Below are 27,846 nucleotides of genomic sequence, written 5' to 3'. Positions count from 1 at the left end.
TTGGGGTTGAAATAATAACTTTACATAGTTGACATCAGCATAAAACCAAAATTCATTTGTTTTCAAAAGTTGTGGCCAATATTTCATTAATAAATATGTTAACTTGGTGTAAAATCTAAATGTAAATATCTATGGAGTATCCTCAGAGTTGAATAGATATTTTGGTGAAACCAAGAGATTTGGGACTTGGGAGGATATCAATATTTTAAATGTTGTTGTACTATACACACTCCAATTCCTCTCTTCCAAATGGCTTCTCCCGCTTCATTTTCAATTTTGAAGTTAAAGCTACAAAGTATCTCATTATCATCATCATCTTCCCCACAACGGCACGCCAAAGATCCATTTTCAACAGCATTCGCTATCATTGCCACTCCATTTTTCATCATTCACTTTTCTCTTCTCTCAAATACCCAGCTCCCCATTTTCTGCTTTCAATTCCCTCCCTAAGTTATCAATAACAAAAGTTGTTCCCTTCACTCATTGAGCGGACAAACCTAAGAACAACCCCCCCCTTCAAATTTCTCTCTCTCTCTCATTCCATGATTCTAAAACTGCCGGCCATGGCCGGCCAATCTCGTCTCCTTTTCCCCATCCATATCTCTCACTCCAAATCCTTCTCATCATCCCCTTTTCCCTTTCCTCTGCAAAATCCCCAATTTCCAATCCCTAAATTTCACTCTCCAATTCATGGGCTGTGCACAGACGAAGCATTCGGTGAATTCGCCCGCTGGGGGAGTTGAGAAGCTGAAATTGGACAATGGGTATGCTGGGATTGATGGTTTTGTTGCTCATCGGAGGTCGGTGGGGCAGAGGAGATTTGTTGGCAGGGAGTCATCTGAAGCAGAGAGGCCTCACGGCGGTGGGAATGACCAATTTGGTTCAGACAACAGTGAACTAGTGGATGGATGGCCCAAGTGGCTTACTAGTAATATTCCTAAACATGTGTTAGCTGGCTTGGTTCCCAAGAGTGTGGAGGCCTATGACAAGCTGGATAAGGTTGTTTTTGTTTATTTTTGCTTAAAATCTGGTGTTCCTTGGTTTTTGATCGTTGGATTGCTACAATTGTCTTCCTTGAAATTAGATTCTCTGTATTAACTTGCAGTTGTTGGTTTTAATTGCGATGTTTTTGTAAGTTTGAGGATATAGGTTAGGAGTGATTTGGTATTTGGGATCTAAGTTTGATTGTTTGATTTTGGGAGTGGTTTGTTCTCTTTTAAATTTCAAGTTATAATCATTGTAGTTCACGGGGGTTTAATTGCTACAATTGTCTTCTTTTAAGTTTGGAGTTGTAGATTTGATGTACCCTATGATTTAGGTATGGTTTTTGCATTTAAGACGGAAATTTGAATTTTGGATTATCTCTGGAATTTTTGTATGAATTTTCGTGATAAGGTTGATAAGGTTGTTTCTTCTCCTGAAAGGTGACTACATCTGAATGATAATGTTAAAGGGTAGATTGAAAAATGCTATCTTGTGGATTGTTCAAGTTGCAACTAATGGAGTGGTATATATATATATGCTACGGATTCGTAAGTTTGAGGGCGTAATTGCCAAAGTTAAAGTATGAGTGTGCAGTTATGATGACTACTATGATTACGTGGTGGTATTTGCATTTTGTTTCGTAATGTTAACATTGATACAGCGTAGGCATTGCAATTGGGCTGAAATTTAAACTTGAATACCTCTGTAAGTTGTTGATGAATATTTATGATATCTTTGGAATGTTTATGTAATAGGTAGGCCAAGGAAGTTATAGCAATGTGTATAAAGCTCGAGATAGGGAAACTGGAAAGATTGTTGCCCTAAAGAAGGTCCGTTTTGATACAACGGAACCTGAGAGTGTGAAGTTCATGGCAAGAGAAATTATGATATTGCTGAAACTTGATCATCCCAACATTGTCAAACTTGAAGGATTGGCTACCTCAAGAATGCAGTTCAGTCTTTATCTTGTTTTTGATTTTATGCAGACTGATTTGGCCCGAGTTATTTCCCACCCGGATGTACGGCTTACGGAGCCTCAGGTTATATCCTTCACTATATGATGATGTTCAGGGGGTTTTGGATGCAAATTTGCCGCTGTACATTAGTTCGCTTGTCTTAATTCTTGTTGCAGGTCAAAAGCTATATGCATCAGCTACTCTCTGGTTTGAGGCATTGCCATGATAAAGGGATACTACATCGTGATATCAAAGGATCAAACCTGTTAATAGATAAAAATGGGATGCTGAAGATTGCCGATTTTGGGCTTGCCATTTTTTTCAGTCCAAAGAGGCATCTTACAAATCGTGTTGTGACTCTATGGTATTGTTATATCACACTCTTAAACTCAAAAACTTAGGTTGATAGGTTAAGGTATATTTTGATAGTAATGTTATTAAGGATATATTAGTAATTAGCTAGGGAGCTTGTTATGCTTTATGATTACTAATAGAGAGAGAGGGGAAGGAGGAAGGAAGGCTTGTTTTGAGTAATTGGCCTTTCGTAGCATCTCAAGAAAGTGGGTTCCAAGTACCTCGAGTACTTGACAAGGAGTTGTATTGTAATTCTGTTAGCTTTTAACCTTTACGTAGGGTTTTATGATATTCATTCTTTATCATGTATATTTTTAACATATCTCATTCGTGGATCTAGAAAACCAATTTGATTCCTGAAGATCAACTTATAGACATCAGCTTTGATTGATACGACATTAGATATTAAACTGAAAAGTTGAAGTTGATATATCATTGTATGCTTAAGATTTTATAAGTATTTTGTTAACAGGTATCGAGCTCCGGAGCTATTGTTAGGTGCTACAGAATATGGGGTTGGCATTGATCTATGGAGTGCTGGATGTCTCTTCGCAGAAATGTTCACTGGAAGGCCAATTCTGCCAGGTCGAACAGAGGTGAAGTTACATCGTTTCTGGATTTCTGATAGATGGATTCATTATGAGTTGAGCCATGTTGAACAGTTTGTTAATGTCTGATAAAACTAAAGTCATGACGTTTGTTTTAAAATTGAATTCTTATGCTGAGTCAGGTTGAACAACTTCACAAAATTTTCAAGTTATGTGGTACACCATCTGAGGAGTATTGGAGAAAACTCAAGCTGCCACCTACTTTCAGACCTCCACAGTCGTATCGACCTAGTCTCAGAGAATCTTTTAAGCATTTTCCCTCATCTTCTCTAGGCCTACTCAACACCCTACTCGCTTTGGAGCCTTCATATCGTGGCTCTGCATCTTCAGCCCTTGACAATGAAGTATATAATCAACCTTAGAATCTAAATTTATTTAGGTAGCCAATTTGTATAACAATGTAGTTGAAGCATTATACTAACAAACATGAACTACAATCCGCAGTTCTTTTACACAAGCCCACTGGCATGCAGCCTTTCGGATCTTCCTATAATCCACAGTGAGCCCGATGTACCGGATAAAACAAATCAGCAGAAGTAAGTTTTCTGTTAGCTTGGTAATCAACTTCAAACATATTCGTAATCAATTTGCAATGATTTAAGTACTAATTGTAATTTACTATGGATGATGTAAATAAGTGAGAAGAAATGTGTCCTTTCAGTTACACAAAACTATATTTACCCAATCAATTTACAGGTCTAGGACTGCTAAAGTTACAAGGCGTTCGCATACGCACCGTGAACGCCGGAGGAAAGATTTAACTGCCGGAATACCGAAAGAAGAATCAAATCTTCCCAAACAGGTAGTTTCTCTACTTTCTGCTACGAAAGCAATTGATTGTTGTAGTTAATGGTAACCACCTTGGGTGTATGTAATGACATTGTGTAATTCTTAGCTTTCACAGCAAAGGGGAGATGACGACGAACAAAATGAAGAGCGAGGGAGTACTACAACGAGCACGTCCTCAAGTGTTAACAATGGAGTGCGAAAGGGGAGTACAATGTCGAGCACTTCTTCAAGTGTTAACACGGGAGGTCGAAAGACAACGAGCACCTCATCGAGTGTGAACACGGGAGGGGGAACAGGGAGCTCTCACTTCTTGCTATCTCCAATTTCATACTCTAACAGGAAGTCATCAAGAATCCAAGGCCATCTTCAGGTAACTAATAACCTCAACTTGCCTCCGTTGCCTAAGACAAGAGAATACTCAAGCTTCAACATCAAAGACCACCATGGTGCACATATCACGGGTCAGGTTCGGAGGTCGGTCTCCACTAGAGATTTCAGGAATTTGGAGCGAAAAGAGCATTTAAAATTGTATGCCGTTGATGATTAGGCTAATGTAAGATCTTATACACCTTTTAGGTGTTGGAATGGTCCTCGATGTTCTTTGGTTTTGTTTTTTTTCTTTTTTTAAATGTTTTAGGTTCTTGATATTTCAACTTTTTCTTTTCTCCAATGAATTCATATAAATGAAAACTAAAATAATTTGCTTTTTCTAAATAGAGATCAAGCATAGATGTTATATTGTTGTTTGATAGTTTTCTAGGATGTACTGCTTGATTCACTTATATTTTGGTAGGTTTCCAATGTTACAAAATAATTTTGGCAATGTATTTACTACTACTATTATTATTTTTTAATTTTGGATCTTTATATTTGGTCAATGAGAACTTTTACATAGAGCTATGAAGGTTCAAATGTAACGATAGAAAAAGAAAATTATTTCAAATTAAGTTTAGAATCTATCTACGCTATTATCAAACTTTGATGACGAAGGTTAAAATATATATGAATTGTATTATAGTTATTATTTTTTGCAAAGGAATTTATGTGTATTTGATAATATTAATGTTTTATAATTTTTTTTTGTATATATATTCTAATGAATTCTATTTTATTTTCTACAATAAATAGTCATCAAATATATTTCTATTTCTCAACTTCTAGTGTTTTCACAAACAAATGTATAAAAATATTTTAGCAAATAGTTAAACTTTGTTCATTGTATAAAAATAAATGTCATATCTTTACGTGGCTTCAATGACGCAAAATATGTGTCACAAAAATTGTTTGTGTCCTGTAATGCATAATTTGTGTCATTAATTTCTAGTTTTATTGGAGTGAAATTTTCATTTAAACATTTTTTTTTTCTAAAAGCTCCTTCAAGAAAAATAAACATTTGGCAATTTTTTTTCTAGTGTTTTTAGGTAATATTTTGTTTGATTTGTTATAAACTAGTTTTCTTTAATATATAATTTTAAATTATAATAAAAGAATTTGTTGGTGGAGATTTTGATAGGAGTCACTAATGATCATTGATGATGGTGGTTGAAGGTGCCAACCAATTACTTTAAAATGATAATTATAGGTTAGTGGTAGGATCGTTCAGAGGCACTCAACAAAAATCATAGAAAAACTTTTGTTGGTTGTTGGCTGATAACAGTCATAGAAAATTGGTTGATGAAGTTGATGAACAACGGTCACCGAAAAACAATTGAGAAAAGTAAGCCGATAATGATCACCAAAAAACAATCGACAAAAGTTGATAAGTAACGATCACGAAAATGGTTAACGAAAGTTGGCCGACAATGGTTAATGAACAATAGTCAACAGAAGTTGCTTTGCAATGGTTGATGAAAGTTGGCCCACAACTGTCACAGAAAAAGTTCAACAAAAGTGACCACCAACAACCATCAAAAGACATTATAGGAAAGTTGGCTGACAACAATCATCAAATAATGATCGACGAATGTTGGCTGACAAGAGTTACCAAAAAATGATCGTTGATTGTTGGCCAGAAACTGTAATAAAAAAAGGTTGATGAAGTTGGCCAGCAACGATCACTGAAAATGGTCAACGAAAGTTGATGAAAAACCGTCACAAAAAACGATCGATGAAAGCTGACCAACAACAGTTGGTAATCAACGTTCAACAAAAGTCGATCAACAATAGTCACTGAAAACGATCAATAAAAGTTGGTCGACAATGATCATCGAAACAATAGTCTAAAGTTGTCAACAACTGTTACTAAAAGTAATTATCGAAGGTTAGTCAACAGTAGTTGCATGGAAAACGATACACAAAAGTTGGTAGTCAGTGGTAGAAGAAAACAATTGCCATAAAAACGTTCTTTGAAAGTTGATCGATGATGGTTGTCGTAAAGAAATTATTGGAGACTGGCCAACAAATGGTTGCCAAATAAATAATAGACGAAAGTTGACTATAAACAGTAGCAAGACAACGATGACGAGAGGTTCACCATTGGCGGTTAATGGTGGTCAATATTTTTCTTGTGGGAGTGGTCCACAAAAAAACAATCATCCGAAGTTTCGCCACTTACAATTGTCAAAAAGCGATGGTCTAAGGATGTCCAAAAGCATTTGAGGGAAAAACGGTAGACGAAAATTGGTTGTCGATGATTGTGTAAAAATCAATGGTCGATGGTTCACCAACACAGTTGTTGGAGACAATCATCGACAATCGACAAAGACAACTGTTTGAGGTTGGTTGGTGAAGATAGTTGAAGATGTTGGTTGAAGTGTTTCATACAAGTTAGGGAGATTAACCATTAAACACTCAAAATTCATTTTTCTAAAAATTGGTTCTAACTCTTTGTTCGAAACCACGTTATTTTATAAACTCATTTTTTCAAAATATATTTTAGGTGATCTTCAAACACCTAAATTTTTTACCAAACAACTTATATTTTAATTCAGTTACTCCCAAATGCAATGGCAAGTGGACCTAATTCATACTTATCAAGCCCTTTTAATATACAACACAACACTTCAAGAAATGTATTCAATTTAGTAAAACGAAACAATGAATTTAAAAGGAAAAACACATGATTGCATAAACATATTATTATTTTATGCATGACATAAAATAAATAAAAGCCATCCCATAGTGTAACCATAATCTTAGAAAGTGTAAACAATGTACCAAAATAAACAAATGTTTAAAATCCCACTTGCCAATAACCAACCCTCTTTGCACTTTGAAGGCCTTTTCATATTTCCCATACTTCATCTCACTTTTCTAATACTCTTAACTTGAATACTTGGATATGAACAAATAAAAACCTAATTAATATCAATAAATCATTACTACTAGCTTAATTAACTATTAGATATAAACTAGTTAGAGATATTTTTAAAAATAACAAAAACAAACTAAATTATCAATGATTGAAGTGCATCAGTGTCAATCAATCGTTGGGATATTTGATTGCCAAATATAAACGGTTGTGTACCAAAGAATCTTGAAAAAATCGTTGAGATTTGTTTACCAAATTTAAATGATCGTCTTCCAAATCTAAACGATTGTGTACCAAAAATCTCTAAAAAAAACGATTGAGATTTGACTACCCAAATTTAAACGATAACGATGCTGTGTCAAGATCTTGTCAAATCTAAATGATCATATACAAAGAATCTTGAAAAAAATTGTTTAGATTTGGGTACGATCAAATCTAAACATCGTATAGGAAAGAAATAATCAAATCTAAATGATTCCTATATGAAAGAAATCTAAACGATTCCTATATGAAAGAAATCTAAACGATCGTTTTTTAAATATATTAATTGTGAGCTTTCAAATATAGTAGACGTGCTGGATGCCAATTAATCGCATGACATTTTTTATATATTTTTTTACTGTGGATCTATAAGCTTTTTCTGTTTTCAAAATTGTTCTTATAGAGTGTAAATATTTTACTACTTGTTATATTTTTGGAAAGACCTCTTATTTTAAATTCTTTAATATAAAATTTTATGAATATTTTAAACTTATAAGGGCAAAAGAAAAAAAGTCAAAATTGTTAAAAATATTTACAAAATATAGTATTAAAATTTCATTTTGTACCGATGATATACACAGATAGAATTGAAAACTTTCTATATTCTATAAAAATATTTTTGTTTAATTTTACTATATTTGAAAAAAAAAAAAACTAAATTTTATTTACTCAAACAAAGAAACTCTATAAAAATTTTGAATCACGTTTTCATACATACATTTTCAAAAGCAACCACAAGAGGCGTCTGCTTCCACAAGTTGTAGCTTCAATGTTATCTAATCACTTCAAATTTGGCAACTCTTTTCCTTCCGTAAATAACAATATATAACTCCCCTCCTTTCATTCTTCTTCTCAATCATCATCCCAATAGAAAACACTGAAATATCCAAAAATATGAGTACTACAACAATCAGTTCCTTTGCCTTCTTCTTCCTCCTACTTGGGGTTCTCCTACATGTTGGTGTTGCCGTCGAACATAAGGTCGGCGGCAATTTTGGTTGGAACCTACCCTCCACTCCCACCTTCTTCTCCGATTGGGCTAGCAACAGAACTTTCTTCGTTGATGATAAACTCAGTAATTATCACTTTTTTAACCACTTTCAAGTCATTATCGTCATTATTATTATTTACCTAACAAAAATGTGTTTTGGTTTTTTTTTTTATTTATTTTTTATTTCATTGTAGTATTTGAATCAAGATCCAACGAGGTCCACTCCATTGGTCAGCCAATTTCTCAAGCGGATTTTGACGGCTGTGTCAATCCAAGCTTTGTTTTTAGAAAAGTTCAGTTCATTTCCTTAAGCCAACCCATGCGTCGATATTTCATGTCGACCTTTGGAGATGATTGCGAAGCAGGCATGAAATTTGCTATTAATATTTTACCAAAACCTAGAAACTCCGCAGCCAAAGTTGGGGCATGGCCTATGCTTCTCTTTTCTATTGCAACTATAATGGCCAATTTGTTCATGTTTTGAGATATATGTGACCAAGTCAAGTGGTTTCTATGTTTGGAAATTTTATTATTCTTTTCTTAGCCAATTGTAATAAAGTATTGTGTGGTGTGTGACTTGACATACATTCACATGTTTCAATAAATGTGATTGAAGTAATGTTTCATATATGAATGTTAAGTTTGGGAGATTTCATGAATAATGTTTCATCTGAATAGATGTTAGTTTCAAGGCATGTGTTTAAAAGTAAAATAAATAAACAAAAAAAAAAAGAAAAACCTTTTCAGTATATAAGGGAAAAAACCATCAACATGAACTTAGCTACTCAAGTATTAATGTATGCTAAATAGCAAAAAAATCCATCGTTTGAATTATCCAACCCAATTTGTACATAAAAGTTATATATTAAATAAAATTTATAAAGGAACTTTAAAAAAAGGGGATATTATGACTTGTTGCTTTTTATAATATTTTGGAACATTGCATTAGAGGACAAAATTTTTTTTTAGAAAAAAACACCTCATAGCAACTCTTTTTTGCATATTTTAAATTTGGCAAATCTGATGGTAATGAGACGGTAATCTGCTTTTAAATTTGCTATTTTTGCAATTTTGAAAAGATAAGTGACATAGACTCTATTATCATAATTTTTTCTGCTATTTTTACAAACATTCATAATATTTTTTCTTGAGGAAAAAGTCCCAAAAAAGTGAAAAAAAGAAAGATAATAATAAACAAATCAATTACACTCACAAACTAAATTAATATATTTTTTATGAAAAAAGATAATCTTTGAAAAAGAAAAAAAATAACAAACCTTGATAAAGACAGAAAAATGATTTTAGATTCTATCTTAGTTACAAAATAATAGATAAGAATAAAAGTTGATATAATCTAATATTTTGGTGTCTTTTATAAATATTTTGGTTCACTTCTTTGCCATATTTCAAAATGATCCTTTAAAGGATGTGTATTAAAATTAAAATAAAGTTTTTAGAAAGTAAAGATTTGTTTCGATATATACAATAATATTTTTGAGATTTGGACATTTAAGGCCCGTTATCAAATGTTTCCATTTTTCGTTTCTATTTCTTGTTTTTTACTCATTGTTTCTTGTTCTCATTTTTTCTTTTTTTAGAACAAGAAACATTTAGAGCTCTTCCAATGCAGGAATGCAACAGTATATATTTCAAAATGCCTCGGTAAATGATCTTTCAACGTACAAGATGTTGTCGAGAAGGAAGTCGACAATAGTGCGCCAGGGAAGCATTTCCAACGTGCAAACTGGAAGGCGATGAGAATGGCTTACTCCTGATGCAGGTACCGTCGACGAAAACAACACATTTACAATAGGGGACTTCTGACGTCTCCTGCCTATGTGGCATTAGGAATAATGTAAACCCTTATTCTTGAATTCCTTAAAGTTTTAAGTGATATTCATTATGAGAGGTTAAGTGTTTGTTGTTCTTTGTTAGTTGGAAAGAAGAAAATAAATTTACGTAAGTACGGAAAGTGTAGTTGTTGACCAAAGAGGAAAAAAGAAGGCTTGTTGGTTGAAAATTTACTAAGTGTTGAGAGGTTATGCTAAGGGTTTAAGCGTTATGATACGTCCTAGGTGAGATGGTTGGTGCTTGGCGTGGAGAACCTCCAAAGGCATGGCTATGCATGGAGATGTTACGAGATTGGGTTTGAGACTAGGCAAGATAACCCCTAAGGAGGTGATCTAGGTGATGAAGACTAGTAGGCCGCAAGCTTTGTGTATTATTTGTAGTCGTGGGTGCAAGCATGGCGAGGAGACTTGGGCTATGGGAGGAAGGGCTTGCACGCAAGGATGCGTGCAACAAAGGAGGTTATAGATGATGGGTTTTGCGAGCAAGCAAGCATTAGGCATTAGGAGGTTTGCGACCAAGTGTATGGAGGTTAGTTTAGGCGAGAAAGCATAACCTTTGGCGAGGAGATTGAAGGTAGGCAATTGAGAGTGTAATTAGACGTTTGGACAGATGGTGAAATGGTTTTGAGGTGACCTAAGCATGCAAGGGGTGGTTTCATGCAAGCAGGAGGTGGAAAATTCCATTTTTTCATACAACTCTATAAACAGGCTTATTTCATGATTCTCTCATACTTTCTTTCCTAATCTAAGAAGGAAAGAGAAGGAAAGAAAGTTATAAATATATAAAAGAAAACAATTTTCTTTAATCAATTAATCAAGAAGAAAAAAAGTCAATGCTTTCACTCTTTGCAACAAGAAAATAGTTTCTCTCTAAACATTTTTTTCATCCCACTTGGTTTTCATAAACCAATCCCATCCTAGAGGATAGGAAAGTCCCAAAAGGTGGTGTCCTAATTTGGAGATTTACTCTGTAGATTCAGAGACATAAACAAGTAATTTTTTCTTTCTCTAATTTATAATTATAAAGCATACTTAGCCTCTAAGTCTTAATAATAAAACTACTTTCTTAATTATTTTTTGCCAATGTACTAGTATTTTGGGATTCTCAAATTAATTGGAGAAATGGTTCTATAAAATCTTCTGCTGCCATAGGAATTTTATCCCTAAACCCTTCAAAATTTGAGTGGCTAACTTGTGAAGTACCTTTTAACCTTTTTTCTTAAAAAAAAAAAAGGAAATCATGGGATCGAATATTGGAAACAAGAAGAATGAGATGAATGGATGTGGAAAAGGGTTAAAGTGATGAAAATAGAATAATGTCTAAAATGAAAGGGCCATGGTTTTGTAAGTTGCATGCCTAAGTTCAAAGAATATATTCATATTTTTTCTTTGGGGTCAGCAATTACATCATGGTGTTTGCCCTTTGTCTCCAAAATCTCACCCAAAAGGATTTTCATGTTTTGGATGCCCATCCAACTTTCTCATGAGAAGCTTGTTTTTCTTTTTTCATGCATGAAATTTTCCTTTCATTGTCGAATAAGAATAACATGATTTGTTTTTAATCATATCTCTTAGGTGAAATGCTTTCCTTTGTTGAGAAAAAAACATAGAGTTAATTAGAAATTTAGATCGTGAACAAAACTTAGTTCAGTTAGGAAGGAACGACTTACTTTAAAGCAATTTTAGCATGAACTCGGTGTTAAATTGTTTGATGATCAATGATCACTTATTAGCTTTGAGTTTTGGTTAGTTTTGTATGAATAGTTGAGTTTCATGTGTATATTTTGATAAATCAATTAATAAACGATTATTGAATACTTTGGTTTTACGTTGATAGAGAAAAACTTAAACCAGCTAGAACACAATATATATTTTCAAGACCATGTGTAAATCCTAAAACTTAGGTTTGAGATTCATTTGGTATTCATTTAGGGAAGAAATTTAGCATTTTGTTTAGTCTTTTAAAAGCACGTAACCGTCCAGAAAGACCCTTTTTATAGTAGTGATATAATGTTTTATTTTAAACAAAGTAGGGTTGTAGCGCAGTGTTTGTGCTCCCACTTGTTAACTAGCAACTCGTGTTCAAATTTCTTTCTAAATTGAATTGTCACAAAATAGATTCTAATCCAAACATCAATATTTTTATTTGTTCAAATATCAAATTGTTTTCTAAATTTGAATGATTTCCCTAACAAGTATCACAAAATATATTTTTTATTCCAAACATCAATTATATTCTTTTTCCAAATATCAAATTTCTTCTAGATAAAATCTACTCATTAGTTTATCGATTACTCACATTGACATTGATTTTAATAGTTGCAACAACTAATGTAGATAAAACGTTTTATGTTATGAATATTGTGATCAAGAATTGACTGCTTCGATTAATTGATGAATCATTGTCTTATAGCTCATATTGAGAAAGGTTTATTGGATTAGTTAGATAATAAACTTATCACATATTAATTTTAAACCAGAAAACTGATAGTGGACAATTGTAATATGTATTAAATTAATTAGTCTTTGAAACTATTAATATTTCTTAAATATTTTTTAATGTGTTTATTATATAATGCCTCGTATATATAAATTTTCTGAATCTGCCATGATATATAGACCCGACCAACTAATCTAATACCTATTTACATCTAATAGATGTATTTCATTTAGGGAATTAGATCTAACAAAGTCTCACGTTTCATTCATAATTAAAGATTCTAATTCACTTTGACTAGTTTATTTCCAAAAATTAGAGTCTACTATACTTAAAAACTTTTTTGTTGTTGGTTTTAAGATCCTCTTGTATCAAAGTACATACAAATTGTTAACCTATGTGCTGTAAAATTAAAATATTAAGAAAATTATACTTTACGTTGATATATTTTCCTTTCATTAATCACTCCATATGTTTATATTTATCTTTGTATTCCTCATCATGATATGAACATGGTACCAATCATATTAAATTCTTTGTTTCTCATTTTTAGAGCAAAATTCACATTTTTACAACCCATCTCTTGTACAAACAGACCAATGTTAAGAATAAGACTTCTTTTTATATAAGTTAGTTCGCATCTTCATCTCGCATCCGTTTATTCCCATTTATAGATTCTCTAGACGTGCATAAATAGTTTTAATCCTAGTTTTAATTCTCTGTGTTCGACCTTTCGATCATCCAGGTAAACCTACTATTTCGCTTGCATTTGGGAATCGCAGTAGAAAAACTTGTACTCTCAACGAAGCCTTAGCTATTATGTGATAAAGAGGTACATAACAAGTATCTTGCATGCTATGATTATAACCCATGACTTACCGAATAAAGTGAATCACGCAATACAGAAAGATATAGTTATCACGTGTGATGGACATGCTTCGTGACATATTGTCTAAATTAGAATTGCATCATATGAATGTGAAACTACTAAGTCCAAATGAAATAGACAACCACCGACCTCTAACATTCTTGTTATTGGCGATGTTGTGGGCACTACTGTAGCATGGCCAATGGATAAAGTCAAACTATGTAAGAAATTTTAACTAATTTATTGTTAGAGTTAGATAATGATATTTCTTTTTATTTTTTGTTAGGTGATTGATGTATGGAGAAAGGTATTGGAGCAACACATATATATATGGGGGATAGTATTACTACAACAAAATGCTAGAGGGTCCATCAACAATAAATTTTGTGTGAAAAGGGAGTATTTACAACATTTTTCCATTACGATGAATAATGCTGATAAAAATAAGAGACTTTTAATAATATATCAACTATTTATATTGTTATTAATAGGTCTAAGAAAACCACCATTAAAAAGTTAAGGTCTTTTTGCTACGACAACATTCATAAAACGTTACAAAAAAATGTTTATATCATTTTTTTAATGTTATTAAAATAACAATTGAATGGTTGTGATAATACTTTCTGAACGCAATAAAAAACACTACAAAAAGTCTTTTATAGCAGTTTTTCAATGTTATTAAAAACGCTATTGGAACATTTTGATAGCGCTTTTCTATCGCAATAAAAAGCACTATCTATTTTCAATAGCATTTTTTCAATGTAATTAAAATAGCTATTGAAACGTTTTGATAACGTTTTTCGAACGCAATAAAAAACGCTATAAAACGTCTTTAATTGCATTTTTTAATGTTATTGAAAACACTATTGAAACATCTTGATAACGATTTTCCAACGCAGTAAAAAACTCTATCAAATTTTCAATAGCATTTTTTTCCACGTTACAAAAAACATTTACAACATCATATATGTGCTATCACTAGGGACATATTATAGCGTTTTGCATAGAAGTGTAAAAGCACTATATAAAGTCATGGACTTTCAATCAAATCGACTACGACAACATTTCAAAAATGCTATCGAAAATCAACGATAGCATTTTTTTATTTTATCGTAACTGATATTTCTTGTCGTGTTTATTTCTAGTATATTAAGAACCTTTATAGATTTAAGATTGATTTATAATATATACTCTATACTAAAATTTGGGTCTCATTTATACCAAGATATATAATTTGACTAGGTACATTTAGTCATTTTGCAAATATGTGCTCATATTATATAATAATGTTGTTAGGACAAATTGTAGAATTGATCAACTTTAAAGCATGATAATTAAATTTCTAAATTGAAGTGATAAATACATATAAGTCAAACACAATAAAATAATACTCATTAAATCATAACTCCAAATATCAGTTACATTATTACTAATTCAAAATTTTAATCGAATTTTAAATTGTAAGAACTTTTGAAATTCTTTTTATGTACGTAATTAAGTGGAGCTATGAGTTTGAGGGTTACAACTCATCCAAACTATATATACACAAAATTGATTAGTGTATCACACCTTCACATATTTGAAAAGGAATACCATGTTTCCATTTCACGTATATGAATGTATCAACATTGGTATACTTTGAATTACATGTGTTTCATAGCTTCTAATCTACACTCCCAACACTGCACGTTTGAGGTTTGAACGTGTTAACTTAGGGAGGAACTGACAATATGATTTTGGTGATGATAATTTTTACCGTTTAATTAAATTTTTTACATTCACCTACTAATTTTCTAATAAAACTCGTATTACTAAATATATTATTAGATGATACAGTTTATGAACACAAAAAAAATATAGAGACCCGAGATATATCAGGTTTTACTCGGTCATGCACGTGAGAAAAATGATATGCTAGTTTTTAACCCGTATCAAACACGTAGTATATCTTTTCTTTAGTTTATATGAGAAAGCCAAAAATACTAAATTAATTTATTTCTAACTCTAAAAACTATTTAAAACTAATAATGCCAGAATCCAAGCCCTAGAATTGAATCATGGAATACATTCTTCATTCTTGTCTTTAAAATTCAATAGGTGCAACTAAAGGGAAAAGAAAAAAGAAAACAAGATTATTATTGTTCCCTTACTTCATAGACCAAATTAGCAAATTCCTTCCTCTTATGGTCTGGTTCTTGCTGGGAATATATTTCAACTTTTTACGTAGTGGAAAGAAATTGAGACACTTTGATTGATGTTGTCGCCACCCCGAGACGACGAAGAGCGGCCGACGTCCTCAAAAGAGCTAGTTTTAAAAGAAAATAGAAGTCGTCATCAATCTTTTTTACGGTGTGATTGGACACTGAAATAAAATAAACAATTTTTAAAAATAGTCTGCGAAAAATAGAATTGAGTTCGGGAGTCATTTGTGTGTGGGGAAGGTATTAGCACCCCACAACACCCATTTAGAAAAACGGTAGCCAAATTTAAAATCTTGCATTGAAAATATTTTTAAATTTATTTTAAAAATAATATTTTATTTCATCCCTTATTACTCTAATATTTGAAGCAATGATCTCATAAAATAAGTGAAATTATATTTCATTAATTAGACTATATATTGAAGGAAAGTTTCTCACCTTAAGAAAATGAGAAATTATTACAATTTATCCAAAACTATCATAGGCTAGTCTTTGAATAATTTTTTTTTAAAAACATTGATTAAATTTATTTTTTATTGGAATCAAATCAGACTTCCAAATTTCCTAAATTCCATCATAGGAATATTTGTAGCGAAATAGAAGTGAGTTATTAAAAAAGTTGATTAAGGAAAACATATGAAATATAGATTTATATTATAAACATTTTTTAAAAAAAATTAAAAGGAATAGGTGTAAAGTAAACATTTCTAAACAGTTAAAAAAGAAAATTTAAAAAAGACTTTCAAAGTTAGGTCAATAGGAAATAATGCACAATGCAATCAAATATAATATACCTTAAATTAAGCAAGTAAGATAAGATTTTATTTATTTAAAAAAATATTGGGAATCGATCTTAGACTACCAAAGAACCGATTCTCTCACCTTAAGAATTTAGAAATAGCAGACATATATTTCTAATTCTATTGTCGGATTTTTTTTTAGAATGATAAAATGTAAAGATAAATATGATATAAGAAGAAAAAAATAATTGATATAATATATCACGGTAACATTGCAAAGTGCAAAAAATATTGATAAGTCTAAAACTACGTGACAATAATGATTATGCATGCAATAAATAAATAATGAAAATGAATAGATAAATAAATAAAAATAAAGAAGAAATAAATAAATGAAATAAATAAATAAATAATGAAAAAGGAAAGAAGAAATAAGGAAACAAAATAAATAAAAGGAAGAAGAATTAGAAGAGAAAGAAAAACATTTTTTAAAAAGAGAAAAACATTTTTTTTAAAAAAAAAGAAGTGTGGCCCCAAGGCCCCATAATAATAATAATTATTATTATAACAAATAAATAAATAAATAATAATAATTATATAAATAAATCAATAATAATAAGTTTTAAATATATAGATAGCAATAGTTATAATAATAAAGTTAAAACGAAGAAAAACAGAAGTTAAAATAAACAGTAATAAAGTTAAAAATACAGAAATTTTTTAAAAAATAGTAATAAAAAGAACGTTAATAACAAATAAAATTATATTAATAATAATAAGTAAATGAAATTTTCTTTATATATATATGTGTATGTTTTTAAAGAGAGTAAAGTAAAGATATAAAAAAAAGTCTCATGTCTTTTTCTTTTTCTCTATTTTTTAGGGAGAAGAAAAGACTAAGATTTTTTTTAAGAAAAAAAGATAATAACGATGAAAGTAAAAGAAAGCAAGAATAAACAAATAAATAACAAATAAAAATACTTACCTTTGCAAAAAAAAAATTCTTGCAATTGGAGAGGTTCTCTAACAAAATTTTCTGTAAGGCAGAGGTTCTCTAACAAAATTTTCTCTAAAGACTTTTTGTAAGAAACTTTTCGTTCTTTGTTTTAAAAAACTATTTTCCTCCCATTTTTTCAAATGACAAGGTCCCTATTTATAGACCCAGAGTGTACCACAAATTAGGAAAAAATAATAAGAGTAAAATCAAATTTTGATATTATATTAATAAAACAAATTTTCATTTTCCTAAAATAAATTAAATGAGATATTTTGAGATTTTGTGAAAAATAAATTAATACATCAAATGAATATTAAAATACTTTTATTTAAAATTGATTTTCTTTTTTCCTAAAATAATTTAAGTAAGTCAAAATTGATATTATAAGATTTTATTTAAAACAAATTCATTTCTTTTTCTAAAATAGTGCAAATATGATATTAAAAGATTTTTAAGAAACAAATTGATTTATTTTTGTTTCCTAAAATGGTAAAAATGAAATATTATAAGATATTATGTTATTATTTTTTTTTACCTTTTTTAAGTAAATAAAGAAATAAATAATTTAGCAATTATTACTAATATTAGTATTTTAAAAAAGATATATATGTAGGATAAAAATAGGTGGCTACATATATATATATATAATTCCTTTTTACAAGTATTCTACTTTTTTAGAATTATGCGAAAGTTGGATGTTTTGAGTAGTGGTTACATGAACTTTATGTAGTTTCCAAAATAATATTTTGTAATACAATTTAGAGAAGAGTATCCACTTCTACAAAATTGGTTTTACTTGACACTTAAAAACTGTTAAGTATCTGTTTACTTGATGTTTTTTAATGTGTCTAAGTAATTAAGTGTCAAGAATAATTATACTTGACAGGTAAAAAACGTAATTCCGTGTTAGGAATAAGAGATTTTTTTGTTTTACAATTTTTACGCGTCAAGTAAAATTATAGTTTAAGAAGACAAACCCTAATCTCCACCCTCTTTCATTTGAAGTTTAAATTTCATCTTCAATTTCATCATGCATTTTCAAGAAGAAGAATATAAACATTTGAAGCATGCACACTCTCTTCATTTTCCATATTTCATCTTTGATTTTCAAATCTAAAGCTTGGGTGGAAGAACAAAAATCTTCCCTCCAAACAAAAAGATACAAAAGTTATCTTTTAGGAAAATTTTAGCTTATTTTTTTAATTAATATTATTTATTTAATAAAATGTATATGAATTTAAGAGATTTTATCTTAAAAACACAATATCTTAATATATTTTATTGAAAAAAATCATTTTAAAAATTAAATTAAAATGTAATACAAAAACTAATTTTAATTTCTAAATTATTAAGGGTTTAAAGATTTTATTTTGAAAAAAAAAAGGTTGAGATTTAATATTTAAATAATAATAGTAAAAAGGTTGAGATATTTATAGAAAAACTAATTTTAATTTTCAAATTCAAAATTTAAAATTTAAAAATAAATTAAGATCTAATACTTTATTTTGAAATAAAAAAGATGACGAAAAAGTTAGTATATTTTGAAATAAAAAAGGTTAGAGATTTAGCCAATAAAAATTAATAATAATATTATTTTGAAATAAAAAATGAATAAAACTCTTAAAATCTTACCACAATAGAAAAATTTTTAAAATAAATAAAATTGTTGATATGTTTTAAATTCTGATATATTAGAAAGAGACGGATAGGTTCTCTAGATTATTAACACGTCGAAGTTAATTACATACTCATAATTGCATGTCACAAATTAATTATATTCCAAAGACTTTTGATAAACTCATAACTGTATATCGTAATTACACAAACAAAACTTTTGATAAGAACGCAATATATCGAAATAATTACCTTAATTACACTTTTAAATCAATATTGATATAAATTTTAATTTAATTAATGTTATGTTTTAGTTTAAAAGTTTTTATAAACACAGCTAATGTAATTGTTTTCTAATTTTAATTCATTTCCACCTGGTATGAATCAATGGTATTGAACTAATTATATATATATATATATAGATTAAATTAATTAGAATTTAATAAGAAACATTGAAAAATAAACAAATAAGCGAGTTTTTAGTTAAACAAAAAGAGCATAAGAAAATTTTAATTCAAAATAATAATTTGGTTATTTTGTGATTCAACCAATGAATGATATTTGACTCCTCAGATATTAAGAAAAAAGTTATTATATGAGTTGCTAAATGCATGACAAAATTAATTACAACGTAGAAAAAAATAATTACAGTTGAGAAAGGTGAGTATTTTGGTCTTTTATAAAATACTACGCACATACAAAAAAAAATGCAAAGAAAAAGTGATTTTGTCATTTACCAAAATAGCCCTATAAAAATCTTCAAATCTAATTCATGATAAAATAATACAAACAACAAAATATTTAGGCTATAAGTTGTTAACCTTAATCTTCATCTTAATCTTCGTCAAAACGAAACAGGTTAGGCAAAATGGTAGAAGAAACTTCGAACAGATTTAGGCTTACACTCTCTCCTCGTTTTTCTAAACTATTATTGAATGATCATATTGCACAATTCAGCGGTTCTGAAACTTAAAACACTCTACATATTTGATATCATTGTTTCTACATGGTTGTATTGTAGGAGGATCGGACTTGAGATACAGCCCTTACATCTTCAGATAAATTCAATAATTCTTTGAATATGTACAATTGGAAAGTTTAGGTGGGAATGATATTGTTTGAAGAAGTTCTCATATCGACCTTTCCTTTAAGTACTTAAGTATATGAAGTTGGGTTGTTAAACGACAATGCTCAACCCGAAATGAAATAAGAAATTTAAATTAAAAATGTTAAGTGCAAAGGAACAAAGAAGAAAATATGGGATAAATGAGCAGCATAACTTACCATGTTGGAGCAAGCTTTACAACTTTATCTCCTGTGATGGAAGACCAACATCACAAGTAGCCACGATGAGATTTGATAAAATGATTGATAAGAACTATATCTCGTGAGAAGTATATAGTGACTAAAGTGGAATTTTAATTTACATGTAAGTCCATTCTTTAGAAGATTGTACTTGAAAATCTCTACGATCAACAACACTAAAATCTTTATAGCCAATTTACTTTTAATACATACATCAAAGATTAAGAAACGGAATTGTAGTCTATGCATAACGTCTAAACCTTCTTACAAGTTTCCATATCTCAAGATTTTCTGTTTTCTACCAATGAAAGAAAAAAGTCAAACCATTTGTTTTGATTTGCATAGCATCAAACAATAAAAGAGAATAAACATAATCAAATAACTCCAAACTAGGCTAGCAAATTAGCTATTGAAAAGCAACAGAGATTCTTATCATCTAATAAATCTTCATAAAACATACATCTTCAACAACAAATCTACAGATACCATATCAAAACCAACACAAAATACAACAGTAAACAAAGTTTTCAAATCTAAAATTTTACTAAGTCTTTTAACAGTCAACGCTTCCATAATGCAAGCAAATCACATAAAGAATCACAAATGGAGAGCATACTGCATGTAGAGAACATGCTCAGTGACATATCACCTAAAATGAAATATAAACTCAAACCACTTCAAATATTGTGTTCGAACAAACAAACTCAACCAACATGATAATTTGTAATTAAGCTACAAGAGGACTTAGTTAACGTTGTTTGTAATAGACTAGTTTAAGAGTTTTTATTTGAATTATGAAAATAATGTTGTCTCATTAGACTCTAAACTTCATTTTATCTATATATAAGACTGTTGGATAGGTTATCTATTGATTGACTAAACTTGAGGATCATATTTCGCAAAAAATTTAAAATATTAATAATGATTTCAAATTAAACCTTTCTTTTCATACTTTTGTTTAAGTTTTAATTGAAAATAGATAGATATGAACATGAGCGGATTTATTAAGGGGCCGGGGGACACGTGCCCCCCTCACATTCTTGGTTTTTGTATTTTAATATTAGTTTTGAAGTGTAAAATTACAATATATCTTAAGAAAATGCATCTTTTTACTATATTTTGTTTTTGGTGTAGTGACTTCCCTTTGAAATCTCAACGTCTTGGGTTCAAAACTCATCCACTACAATTTTTTTTTGTTAATCGTGCCCCTATATATGATTTCTGGATACACCATTGGATATGAATATGAGTTACAAGTAAACATTAAACACCCAAAAAGAAAAGATAACTACTAGGATTTCACTTTTCAAATTACCAATTTGGTGTCACAAGCAAGTAAAACTATCAATATTTTAGGGCAAAACCCAATGTTATGTTTTGTTTCTCATGAGTACTATGAGATGAGTACAATATGTAATTGCTATATGTTATGGAATTTCTTTATATGGGAAATGTTTCTAAAACCATCATTTTTTATTGATACAATGTTAATTGTTATGGAAGACTTTTATGGAATGACAAGTCCGAAATGAATCATTAAAAAAAAATGTTTAGTTAAATGTTAATTGTTTTTCATGTTTTTAATTTGCTGGATGATAACCAATATTGTTGGAATATATTTGGTTATATTAAAAAAAAAAACTAATAAACTAAAGAAACTTTCAACGCCCTAGAACGATCAGGAGTTATCATCGGTAGATATATAATCTCCCAACGACTGTGTCGAAAGATTTGACGAAAATGATTTCATCATTTTTGGCTATTTGACGATAGGTAACAAATACTGATGACAAATAAAGTATTAGCCGATGCCATGATACTATGTGGGGAGATATGAACTATTGACAACGTATTGATGTCTATCAACAGTAGGGTTTATACATCGAAGATCTATTTTATGCATTGGGAGATGATGTCCCAACGCTTATCTCCCTACAACAATGCTGACAGTTTGTTGTGCGTCGGAGTAAAATCTATCCACATCATTTGGGGTCTCAACTGATGCTTTGATGCATCGGCAGAAAGGTTTATTCTTGTAGTGTGGACAAATCTAAACACATACGTTAATAAACAAAACAAATTAAAGACACATGGTATCTATGAATCATATACATTGTCGTTTTAATTTCTTCATTTCAAACAACGCAAACATCCACAATATTTTTTCCTTTCATATTTGATCGTACTTTAAAGAAATTTCTTCTATCTTATCACAGATTAACTTCACGTATGCCAAAGCCAATTCAGTTTAGTATTAATTGACATAACCTTTCATCGTAGAGGTGGAAGATTCAAATCGATCTGTTACCCTCGAATTGTTGTACTTATTAGGAAAGAAAGAAAATGGTTACATATGTGTTAGATTTGTTGACATAAACAAAGTGTTATATCAACTCTTAGAGTGGGAAGGGCTGTAGGGGATGAAGATCAAAAAAAAGGAAGAAGAAGAAAGTGTGTGTTTAAGAAGAACATGAATGCCCCACAAAGCACTGAAACAACCAACATTAGGCTAAAGTGGGAAATGGCTTTATGAGAATGGGCCTCACCTTTTCAAAAAGTCTTGTTTGGCTGACTCATGAAACTTCCATTACCACTCCAATGACTTGACACAACAATAACATGTTTAGATTCTTCATCTTCAATTTTTTATTTCCCAACAATTTCATATCTTTATTCACATTCAATAGTTTTCATTTTGGCGTTTTTATGATTTTCTTAAGCCTCCCAAATTGTTTATAAAGTTATCTTGTAACTAGTTGAAGGATGGGTTTTCATTGCCTATCAAACAAAATGTTTATTCAAGAATACAAGTTTTAGAAAAACAATTCTAAAATGAGTTTAAAATCTAAACATTCACGTGTTTGGTTTGATCTTTTACAAATGTTTATATGCAAAATTGTGTTTGGTTTGTCCTATATTAACAATGTTTATACTTAGGTCAAATTACCCTAAGAGACTATTAAATATTATGAACTAATTCCATAAAGAAATAAATACATTTTGAATCATTTTTTTTAGAAATATATTTTAAAATTAGTCGTAGGTTATTTTGAAATTATTAACTTTTTAGTTACTTGAAATGAAACCTTAATTATATTTTTTTTATTCATTTTTCTGGACAATTCGATTCTTACAAGCACTAAACCCTAAAAAAATAATTGATTTCCAAGAACGACAAAATATAAATAAGAACAATAATTTTTTCAAGACAATATAATATCAACTAGACAATAAGGTGTGCAATTTGATAATGTTCCTCATTCATCTTCATTTCATGAACTGAATGATCATGTTCTTCACCGACGTCTTAGTGATTTCTTTTACAGATGTTAAGGCAAAATAGATGTGGCTAAGAGAGGAACATTTGCAAATGCCTATATTTAAGTGTATATGAACACACATTGAAAAAATATTTAAAGTATTTAAAAATAATAAAAAAAACGACGTAGAAAAATAGATAGGAAAAAAAGAATAAAAAAAGTAGATATTTGGGAGGAATTCCTGGTTAAACCCTAAATAAACATTTATTTTAAAATTTGATTGTATGTGTTTTCTCTAAAATGATTTATTTTATAATATCATTTTTTAAATAGTTATTTTAAACAAATGTCAAAACACTTCCATTTATCTTAAAATGAATTATTTTAAAAATTAAACATTTCAAAAATCAATCCAAACACACTCTAAATTGTTTGATAAAGTTTTCATCCACCGTCCACATGACTGTAAATACTATTTGTAATAATTTCAATCAATCGTATGGACATACTTCTAATTATAATCTAATACTAAAATCTAGATTTCTTCGTATGAACTAAATTTGTAATTTAACCAATCAAATATGTGGTATATTTTAACAAAATAGCTAAAAATATCTACAAATTATAACAAAAATTAAATTTTATCAATGATAGACATGGATTAAATTTAAAATTACTAGCCTACAACTCAATGATACTCCAACACCCTCGTAAAGTTATTTTTTGGGTTTAGGGTTTAGTATTAAAAGAATTGAAATTAATTCAATTCATTTTGCATTTTATTTGTGAGATTTAAATGAAAGTATTATATTGTATAATTTGAATCTAAGCAAGTATTTAAAATATATAAGAAATAGTGTTTGAGAATAATTTTAGAAACTGGAAAACGACGAAAAACAGACCAGAATCCAACGTATAACCAATTGGTTTGATCTTCAATAATATTCAACAGTTTGTTTCTATTTGTTATTATTTTCATTATCAATTTCAATAGTTTGGTAAGAAAGTAAACTGAACCGACGAAACGCCACTAAGCTGTGTCTAAGATGAAACTGTAGAAAATTAAGAAAAGTTGTTTAGTTTTACGAAGAAACTCTCAACCTGTAATAAAAATTAAGGACTAGAAGAAAAGGAAAAATCTCACTATGAGACAAATTCCTAAAAGCACTAAGCTGCTGTTTGTTTGTCCGAAATGAAAAATAATCGAAGCGTTTAGATGTCCAAACTTATCGATGCGTCTACAATTGCGTAAGTCTCGCAAGAATATGTCTTACGGCTGTCTAATCATGTAATTTTCTCGTTAATTTAATATACTTCGAACATTTTCATACACTTCTAACACTAACACCTACCCACTAACAGTTTTTACACGTCAAATAAATATATACTTACAGTTTATAAACGTCAAAAATTTGTTACATGTCAAGACTTTTTTTTCTTTCAAATGAAATTGTACAATTTGAAATACCCATATAATTATATTGCACCTGTTTTGAAATCCCACAATGGTATACAACATGATCAATTGGACTATTTACATTTCATGAATCAACACAAACCTTCAATCAAATAACTAACAAATTGCATATATATCATTGAACATATACATATAGTTCGTTATTACAATATATTTACAACATAGAAACATATCATTCTATTACAAAACGAGTTATACACATCGTTCTTAATCAAAAAACACGAAGTATATGTAATAATAAGTGTTGTTCACAATTACAGAAATCACATCATCCTAAGATCTTGAAGAAATCACATCATCCTAAAATCTTGTTCACAATTGAGTTACCGGTCACCAATATATTTACCTGAGTTAAGCTTATGGCTGTCTAGAGTATTTCTCCTGACAACTGAAATAATGTGATCAATCCATTGAGACGGAAAAACTTGAAAGTTGACCTTGTTCAACCACATTGACTAAGAGAATTTCTAGTGGAGTTACCAAAATATTACAAAATTTCAAGATGCTTACGGTTTTTGTGGCTCAACTTCTTGATCTAGCATATTTAGTATCTCACCCTCTTAGAATTTAGAAGGCAACAAAAATGGTTGAGGACTGATTCGAGAACAACAAGCAAGTCCTCAAGGAATAACAAAACAAATCTCGAACGAGAGAAACTCCGTGAGTGAGAACTAAAATGATGAAGTCCAAAAATGAAAGAGTACTCAGAATCCTTCATTAACAAAATCTGTGTAAAAAACTAGATTATTATACCCATACATTGACAAAATCTCATATGCTACTTAAAACTAGAAAAAATAAGAAGCATGCAATAATATTGAATTCAAACATGTGCTAGTTTTAAAATAATTAATTCCATTGACTTTAATAAGTTACATTTGTCTCTCTAGATCTTTTTTTTATTTCCAAACACAATAAACAATTTGAAACTTAAACACAATAAACAATTTGAAACTTCAATCATGTCCTTCAAATAGAAACTCAAACTTCCATTCCTAGGCTCCATGGTAACGAAAGCATGAAATGTGTTAAAAATGAAGGAAATTCAAGTATTGCATAAAACTATTCCACACATTTACCAATGTTAATTTACCTTTTTTATTTCAAACAACCATGTAGTGAACTCTGGCCGCTTGTTCTTAAAAAACAAAGTTACTAAGATCAAATTAAAGAAATCAAGAAGCAATATAGAAACTCTTTCACAGTATAACATAAATCAAGATCAAAATTTGCATCATCAACTTACCTAGGATTAATATTGTTAAGCGAACATATTTCACTTTAGACAGAAAGCAAAAATGGTTTTAGTGACAGAGAAGAAAACAAATTTTAGCTTTGAGCAGTGAAGAATGTCTTAATCATAAAAAAAAAAAAAAAAATACAAGCACGAAACAAGCATTTCTACCTGCTATTGGTAGTACTCAGCTACATAATCTTTAGGACCTGAATACATTCACCAAGAAAAGAGTGAGAAAAAAAGATTAAGGAAGTTCCAAGCTTCTTTTGGTTCTTTATTTTCTTCCTTCCTTAACAAACCAACATCTAACTATGCTCTATGTCAATCCCAAATTACAAAAAATAGTAGTAGCTATACAAACATAAACATGTTTTTACAAAGACAAAAGAAAGATAAAAATTTTAACATGATCTAGAACCATAAACTAGCCAACTCAAGGTAGAAACCCAAAATATTGGGGAACTACTGCTTAACTCTCTATACCACAACCAATGAACTTCAGAACCTAAATATGGAGAGAGAAAAAATACTAAAACGTAAGAATCAATCAACCACAAAACTTTCACATCCAATTATAGCCTTTGAAACTTGGTATTACATATTCTCTTCTCCAAATTTTAAACTAAGAATATTAGGTCAATAGCTCATTAAATACACAAAATAAAGCCAACGAAACCTAAAATTTTCCAATTATTCAACACAAAAAGAAAAGAAAAAATTTGACAGAGAACGAAAAAAAAAATCGTACTATGACAGGACAAAAAATTAAAGAGGAAGTAACAAAATGGGAGAAGAATAAATACTCTTAAGAAACAAAAGAAAAAATGAATATATGCATATCTTAGAAAGTGAAGGAAACAACAAATAAAGATATGGAAACGAAATATTTCTAGTAAAGAATAAGGCAAGGAAGAGCATTGAATACAATATTGCAACCCTTGGTTACATCAAGAAATAAATGGATGTACAAAGTTAATTCCAAAGTTATAAGTATGAAGTTACATCAATAAATTACATTCCTACAACAATTCGTTATCAACTTCAAAATCAAACAACTATAACTGTGTAACCCTTGGTTGGATGATATTTGTCTCTCAACCTAAATAGGCAAAAGGAAAGAAAATTTGGATGTAAAAGACAAGAAGTACCATTCTTCATTCTCTTGTGAAAAAAAGGTTTGTTTGTGTGTTGTAATATACTTTGACTTGTATTCTTGATATCTAAAATAAAAAATGAAGTTCCACAGAGAACTCAATTAGATCAAAGAAATGAAAATAACATTTAGAACATACATGTGCTCAGCTTCAACAGGCAATATCTCATCTTCAAGTTCTTGCATAAATTGCGTGTATGTCATCAAGCCTTCTCTGAAATCACAAATTATCAACATTGCATTGAAAATAAAGTTAAAAGAATTAAGTTAGATGACACAATTCAATAAAATTATGAGACAAAGCAATGCCATACTCCCTATTTTAAAGCTTCAAAAATTCTCATGCTATGTTTCTCTCGTAGAATATCTCAACGTTTTGTTGATGCTCCAATAACATTTACTACATTTGTAGCCGTAAAGAAAAGACCGATAATTTCTACATGATTTTTTGCAGTATTTATTAGAGCTAATTGAAGTTGATGAGCAAAACAATGAATGTAAAATGCACATTCAT

General features: G+C 29.8%; 2 protein-coding genes across 3 annotated transcripts; both read left to right on the top strand.

Moving 5' to 3' along the window:
• The first annotated feature begins 224 nt into the window (after positions 1 to 224).
• LOC101209601 (probable serine/threonine-protein kinase At1g54610) lies at positions 225 to 4,427 on the top strand. Of its 2 annotated transcripts, none has more exons than XM_011658167.2 (8): positions 225 to 999; positions 1,740 to 2,024; positions 2,117 to 2,304; positions 2,767 to 2,890; positions 3,025 to 3,246; positions 3,347 to 3,438; positions 3,599 to 3,704; positions 3,807 to 4,427. In XM_011658167.2, the coding sequence occupies exons 1-8, from the start codon at positions 691 to 693 to the stop codon at positions 4,236 to 4,238; spliced, it is 1,758 nt and encodes a 585-aa protein (XP_011656469.1). In that variant the 5' UTR covers positions 225 to 690; the 3' UTR covers positions 4,239 to 4,427. The 2 variants fall into 2 exon arrangements, with proteins under 2 accessions (XP_011656469.1, XP_004138365.1); XM_004138317.3 differs by having other exon boundaries at positions 227 to 999; positions 3,798 to 4,427.
• Positions 4,428 to 7,929: 3,502 nt separating this feature from the next.
• On the top strand, positions 7,930 to 8,852 carry LOC101211078 (cucumber peeling cupredoxin-like). Its single transcript, XM_004138492.3, has 2 exons — positions 7,930 to 8,277; positions 8,388 to 8,852. The coding sequence occupies exons 1-2, from the start codon at positions 8,097 to 8,099 to the stop codon at positions 8,675 to 8,677; spliced, it is 471 nt and encodes a 156-aa protein (XP_004138540.1). The 5' UTR covers positions 7,930 to 8,096; the 3' UTR covers positions 8,678 to 8,852.
• Positions 8,853 to 27,846: the final 18,994 nt, after the last annotated feature.

The sequence above is a fragment of the Cucumis sativus genome, chromosome 6, assembly GCF_000004075.3.
Source record: "Cucumis sativus cultivar 9930 chromosome 6, Cucumber_9930_V3, whole genome shotgun sequence".
NCBI lineage: Eukaryota > Viridiplantae > Streptophyta > Magnoliopsida > Cucurbitales > Cucurbitaceae > Cucumis > Cucumis sativus.
Note: the sequence above shows the minus strand (reverse complement) of the source record. Positions and strands in the feature narration are given on the sequence as shown.